At 35.2% G+C, this 6,658-nt stretch overlaps 1 protein-coding gene across 1 annotated transcript; it reads left to right on the top strand.

Annotated features, from left to right (window-relative positions):
• Window positions 1–2,957: 2,957 nt before the first annotated feature.
• LOC107767928 (oxygen-evolving enhancer protein 3-2, chloroplastic-like) lies at window positions 2,958–5,158 on the top strand. Its single transcript, NM_001324960.2, has 3 exons — window positions 2,958–3,317; window positions 4,541–4,836; window positions 4,972–5,158. Exons 1-3 carry the CDS (start codon window positions 3,026–3,028, stop codon window positions 5,068–5,070), a joined length of 687 nt encoding a protein of 228 aa, NP_001311889.2. The 5' UTR covers window positions 2,958–3,025; the 3' UTR covers window positions 5,071–5,158.
• Window positions 5,159–6,658: the final 1,500 nt, after the last annotated feature.

Below are 6,658 nucleotides of genomic sequence, written 5' to 3'. Positions count from 1 at the left end.
TTTATCTCTATATATTAAGTTTTAAACACCTTTAACACAATCCAAAAGTGTAGTTTAGTGGTCAAGGGGGTTCAAACTTTACATACGGTCATGGGTTCAATTCCCACTAGCCATAATTTTTTTTTAAACCCCCTTCGTGGAGATCCTGCCTCCGCCACTGCTGTCAACGACTACACTAAAGCTTTACCATATGATTTTCCTTACGTTCTACCTGGCTCTGATACCAATTGTTGGAAATAGGTATGAACAACGGAAGTAAATAGTCAGGATCACTTGCATGTAATATAGACAACACATAATTATAGATTTTAATCAACCATAAAATCGATACTTATCTCTTGAAGCGTGACAATGATCGCGAAAAGAACCTCCAAGCAAGAGCAAAAACGTTCACGGGATCATCCTCCACACGAGTTTCTCCTAGGAAAACTGTATATAAAAACCATAGCCTCCTTATGGAATAAGACCCCTTTATATAGCCACAAGTTTTAGGGTTTAAAGCCTTTTCCTAAACCTGCTGGGTCTTACTTTTCCACCACGAAATATAATTCCATTTAATTCCTAATTATTCGGTCACAACAGGGACCACAATATTTAATTAACGAGACTTCCTATTATGGACTTAATTCGAAATGTCTGAATTAATACTACCATAATAAATTACGAATTATTCCACTAAAAATTCGTAACTGCACTCCTCAGTTCAATTTCGAAATTCTTCCATTAAACCTTATTTAACTCTCCGTGTTAAGACTCGGATACTAATCGAATAAATTAAATTACTGACAATTTAATTCATTGATTATTTCCTTTAGACTTTCGCTTAACTTATTTCATGTGACGGATACAAAATCCATCTGCAGGGTTTACACATGAAAACTTATAAGGTGTATCATCAATCTCTAGACCGAGACATGAATTCCATCAACTAACTATTACTTTGCCAACGTATATCATTATTGTCCAATTTACCAGGCATATTGACCCACGAAAGAATCTTGCCTTTTAATAAATCAAAACAATAATAATATGCACACCTAATAATAATTATATCAAGATTAAGAGTATAAGTACATTTAATGGCTAGAGAATTTATTTTATCAAGTCAGTATAAAATACTTATCTCTACTTGGTCCGTTCAATACATACAAAATGTACTAGCACAAGAAGTCAGAATTAAACTATTCCCATATTCAAGATAAAATATATTTAATCTTGTGCTACAATCATTCCTGATGGTTTGTCCAATCCAATCATTAGATTGTGAACATGATGTTTATACTTATAAGAACCGATGATTTAATCTTCCGTGTATAAGCTAAACTCTATACACTAAATCATCTACTATATAAGTAAAGGACACAAACAAATATATGATCTATTTAAAACTTTATCAAAATTGAATAAACAATTGTTCCATCATAAATACTATATCCAAACCAAAAATCATGGTTAATAGTATATATCCCAACATGTTTTGTATTTGCTGAACTTCAGCATTCTTAGAGCTGAAGTTGTAAACAACAATGAACTTAATAAATCATGATTAGCAATGATTGATGCTGTTCATTTAAAGATTAAAAAATGAAAATATTTTCGACATGAAAATAAGTTACTACAGATAAATTAGAACCAAAAATCAGTTTACCTATAAAGCTAAAATATCTAAGAGGTTAAATTATTGTGAATAAGACCAAAATAAATATAATGGGACAAGCAAATATATATGAATCATCAGGCTAGAACAAATAACAGTATCTCAAGCTTCAACATTCAGAAAACGAAGGAGGAGAAGGAAGAGGAAAAAGAGGCCTGAAGTTGTTTAAACAATGAGTACAAGTTAAAACATTTTAAAAAGTGGGTATAGGTTAAATGAGGACGACCAAATAAGGCGCCCCGTACAATATTTACGGTGTTTTTGGCACGGAGGATCCAACTTTTACATGTTTGATTGACTGGAATGTTTTGAAATTTTCTTTTCCTTGTAAAACATATTTTTCTCTAACCCAAAAAATAACTTCTCTAATAGAAGGAGGGAAAATATTTTTCGAACCTTTTTAAATGATGATTTCAACCCTCCCCGCTCCGCCGCTCCCTCTGCCTGATATATAAGTAAAGTTACTGATCTATTTTTATTATCATTAAATTCACTGAACTATGTTGTAATTTTTTAGAAAGTACATAAATGGAAAATCAAATATCTGGCTTTGAAAAATGGGATGTTGTTGCCACGTCAGCAAATTTTAAAAAAAATCAGCTTGACATAATGATATTTTTAAAATATTAACATAAACTATTTTGCATTAGAGCGTAAAATAGTTTAGTTTTAATTTTTTTAATCTAAAATATGATTATGACAAGCTGTAATTTTTTAGTTTGGTGATGTTGCAATTATGCATCACTTTTCAGTGTCAGATATTTACTTTTTTTAGTAAATTGTAATGATTCAAAAAATAGTTGCGAGTTTAACGATACAATCACAAAATGAAATGCTAACGGCTTCTCCCAAAAGAGATTTTAGGTGGCATCTAGAGGACTACAAATATAGATTCATTACCCATTCGGCCAATTTTAGTATACTATAAAAGTTACTGTGATCAGAAGGACTTATCTTGTGAAAAAATGTAAGGTGAAACTGTATTATAATGTAATAAATTTAATGCGCTTAGGCTCTTGCCATGATTTGGACTTCCTTTTTCTCATTGGACAAGCTCTAGAAGTTTCATCAATTTCAGCAACTTATATTTGTCATGCATGATGACGTGTAAATCCAAAATCTTCTTGGTCCATGTGTCAAGATGCTACAGCTGGAAAAAGAACCTGATCCTACATGTCAAGAAAGTAGGCACTGATTGGCTCATGGCATATCCAAAGACAGATAAGGTGATCTTAGTGTATTCACTCTGCATCACAAACACCAGAAATTGCAATATCCACATCATACGTACCACAACATTAACTTATAATTTCCCCCACCCTACTTCTATCACCCTTGCCTGAAACAAATTTCAGATAGTTCACCAAAATGGCTCATGCTATGGCTTCAATGGGTGGCCTAATTGGTTCTTCTCAGACTGTGTTGGATGGTCAGCTCAGTGGCTCAGCCCGTTTGAGCACTGTTAGTACCAGCAGAATTGCCTTGGCTAGACCAGGGCTCAGCATTAGAGCCCAACAGGGGTCTGCTGACACTGAAACTAGCCGTAGAGCCGTCATCGGTCTTGTTGCTGCTGGCCTTGCTGGTTCCTTTGCTCAAGCAGCCTTTGCTGCTGCTAAATCAATCAAGATTGGTGGCGCTCCTCCTCCCTCTGGTGGATTACGTAAGTTGTCTTGCTTTTTGTTAAGGTCTTTATTTACCTTTTCCCTTTCTTTCCCAGTGGTGAATCAACATTTAGAGTCATTGGGTTCTGTTTTTTATAGATGTTCCAATTTTTTTCAATTCAAACACGCATATATGGAGCTAAGGGTTTTGTCGAACCTTTTGTGTCTAGTCTAGATCCGCCACTGATTACTGGAGCGACACAATAACAATATCATAATAGATATAGTTACAGACAATTGACAGCAAGATTCACATATCCAGGAAAGAATGTAAGAGTGAGTCTCCAGTGTTGCATTTCAATTCATTTAATTTTGCTTAATTTTTCAGTGATTAGAACCTTCACTGGACCGAGGAATAGATTAAGGTTACTAGATCGTGTCATAAAGAGAAATCCTTATGTGAATTATAAGAGGGAATTAAGAAAGAACAGGAGAGGCTTATAGTAAGTAGTCAAAGACTGCATTTGACAAGAGTATTCCGATCCTTTTGAAGGGTCTGTAACTTGTCCCTTCTGATTTTTTTTATAATATTTCGTGAGAAGCGATTGTAGAAACGCTTTCAAACATTAAATTTGAAGCAGTAGATTTCATATGTGATACAAAAGGACACATCCTTCCCAAATTGGGAAATATGGAAAAGTAATCGATACTCCCTTCGGTCCACAATAAGTGGCCAATTTATTTTTTTATTTTGGTCCAAAATAAGTGTCCATTTATATAATCAAGAAAAAATTCAATTTGTTTTTCCAAAATTACCCTTATGTACGTATTCCTAAAAAGTCATTTACTCCTCACATTTGAAAAAAGAAGTAAGTACTACTATAACTATGGTGCAACATTTAATGAAGGTAGTTTAGTCACACTAACTATTTTCGTCTAGAATTTAATATTTTTTTAATGGGTGTGCCCAAAGCAAATTGGTCACTTATTGTGAACCGAAGGGAGTAAGTGATAATTGAGATCTTGTACTAGTTCTTAGTACTTGTGCCATGAAAATCAATCTTTGTGCATTGCATTTTATGAATGCAAAATACAATAAACCAGATGGATCTTTAGAAGTAGTTATGCAATTGAAATATGATGGTTTCTCATTTTGGTAAAATAAGACTTACAACAAATTCCAACAATTCAGAACTGTATAAAGAATGGTTACTAGAACTAGGAAAGATAATTTTAGTATTTGGAATGTGTGTACTCATGCTGAGCATTTGGGTATTGGCAGCTGGAACTTTGAACTCGGATGAGGCAAGGGACTTTGGTCTACCACTGAAGAAGAGGTTTTACCTTCAACCATTGACTCCAGCTGAAGCAGCCCAGAGAGTTAAGGATTCAGCCAAGGAGATTGTTAGCGTCAAGAATTTCATCGACAAGAAGGCCTGGCCATATGTCCAGAATGACCTTCGTCTCAGAGCAGAATACCTTCGCTATGACCTTAAGACCGTAATCTCTGCTAAGCCAAAAGAAGAGAAGGGAAAACTCCAGGACCTGACTGGAAAGCTCTTCAAGACCATTAGTGATGTAAGTCAAATCTCTACATTATATTCTTGGTTACGTACATGAATGTCAAAAGTAGTGAAATAATGTGCATAGAAATCCAAAGGGTTGCTTATATTTTCGTATTCGTTTTAATAATCTGTTCTTTTCCTTCCTCAGCTGGACCATGCAGCAAAGACCAAGAACAGCCCTGAAGCAGAGAAGTACTATGCTGAAACTGTATCTACCTTAAATGATGTTTTGGCCAAACTTGGTTGAAAAAGCTTTTCTGTACTAGTATGTTATTACTTCCTGTAACTTATCGAATACTTCTTGAATCCAATTGTGAAGAATGATTTTGGAAGAATTGTTTAAAAATCTGAAACAATAAGTGCTACACCTGAGAGCCTCACCCTAAAATTTTGACTGGGAGTTTCACTTTAATTGAGGTCTGTGACTGTGACCAAAACACAACAATGGTTTTAATTGTTGCGGAAGCCAAATGTATATAGTGTGAATAAGTCACAACTACTATACCAAAAATTATGACAGCCACCAAATAATAAATAAGACAATAAAACAACAATAAAGGGAACACCAGAATTTACGAGGTTCGGCTAATTTTGCCTACTCCTCGGACACAACCAATATTTTATTTCACTCCAAAAATACAAGTGAAATAATACTAAAGAGAGAAGATACAAATGCCTTAAACAGATGAGAAGGCAAATGAGAGGTGTGTTTCAATCCTAAACATTAGGCCTTCTTTTATAGGGGAAAAATCCCCCCAAACTTAACTCCCAACCAATGTGGGACTTTGGCATTTTGCCAAACTTCAACAAATCTCCACCTTGACAAAATTCCACATTTTCAATTCTCTCTCAATAACAAATTTTGGTTGTGTCTTCATCTTCAATCTTCAGTGTTCAACAATGTTGATCAAATCCAAACAATGTTGAAACTTGACCGCAGTCACCACCTTTGTCAGCATATCAGCAGGATTCTCTGTAGTATGAATTTTCTTCACCGTGACTCCACCTTCTTCTATGATTTCTCGTACGAAATGATACCGAACATCAATGTGCTTCGTCCTTGCATGATAAATTTGGTTCTTCGCTAATTGAATAGCACTTTGACTATCACAAAAAATTGTGATACCTTTTTGTTCAACACCAAGCTCCTTTAGCAATCCTTGAAGCCAAATTGCCTCTTTCACAGCATCTGTAATAGCCATGTACTCTGCCTCTGTTGTAGACAAAGCAACTGTTGACTGCAAAGTAGACTTCCAACTAACTGGTGCCTTTGCAAAAGTAAACACATAACCAGTAGTTGATCTTCGTTTGTCCATATCACCCGCAAAATCTGAGTCACAATATCCAACTACAAACTGATTGTCTTCCTGCTCAAAAACTAACCCGACATCTACAGTATTATGAATATACCGTAGAATCCACTTCACAGCTTGCCAATGCTCCTTCCCTAGATTGTGCATATATCTGCTAATAACTCCAACAGCTTGTGAAATGTCAGGCCTTGTGCAAACCATTGCATACATCAAGCTACCAATAGCATTTGCGTATGGTACCTTTGACATATACTCTCGTTCAGCTTCATCCATTGGCGACATAGTAGTACTTAGCTTAAAATGGGAAGCAAGTGGAGTACTAACTGGCTTAGTCTTGTCATCTATGCCAAAACGTTGAAGTACTCTCTTCAAATATTCCTTTTGAGATAAACAGAGTTTCTTTGAACGTCTATCTCTAATTATCTCTATGCCAAGAATTTTCTTTGCCTCACCCAAATCCTTCATCTCGAACTCCTTCTTCAGTTGAATCTTCAACTTATCAATTTCTTCCGAATTCTTGGA

Source organism: Nicotiana tabacum, chromosome 3 (genome assembly GCF_000715075.1).
Source record: "Nicotiana tabacum cultivar K326 chromosome 3, ASM71507v2, whole genome shotgun sequence".
NCBI classification, from domain to species: domain Eukaryota; kingdom Viridiplantae; phylum Streptophyta; class Magnoliopsida; order Solanales; family Solanaceae; genus Nicotiana; species Nicotiana tabacum.
The sequence above is the reverse complement of the archived record's forward strand: the minus strand, read 5'-3'. Positions and strand labels throughout refer to the sequence as shown.

Bases quoted from the DNA above. Each gene is read 5' to 3' on its own strand.
- LOC107767928 (NM_001324960.2), top strand. From the start codon at position 3,026: ATGGCTCATGCTATGGCTTCAATGGGTGGCCTAATTGGTTCTTCTCAG. The intron at 3,318-4,540 runs GTAAGTTGTCTT...GGGTATTGGCAG, and splicing joins TCCTCCCTCTGGTGGATTAC to CTGGAACTTTGAACTCGGAT. The intron at 4,837-4,971 runs GTAAGTCAAATC...TTCCTTCCTCAG, and splicing joins TCTTCAAGACCATTAGTGAT to CTGGACCATGCAGCAAAGAC.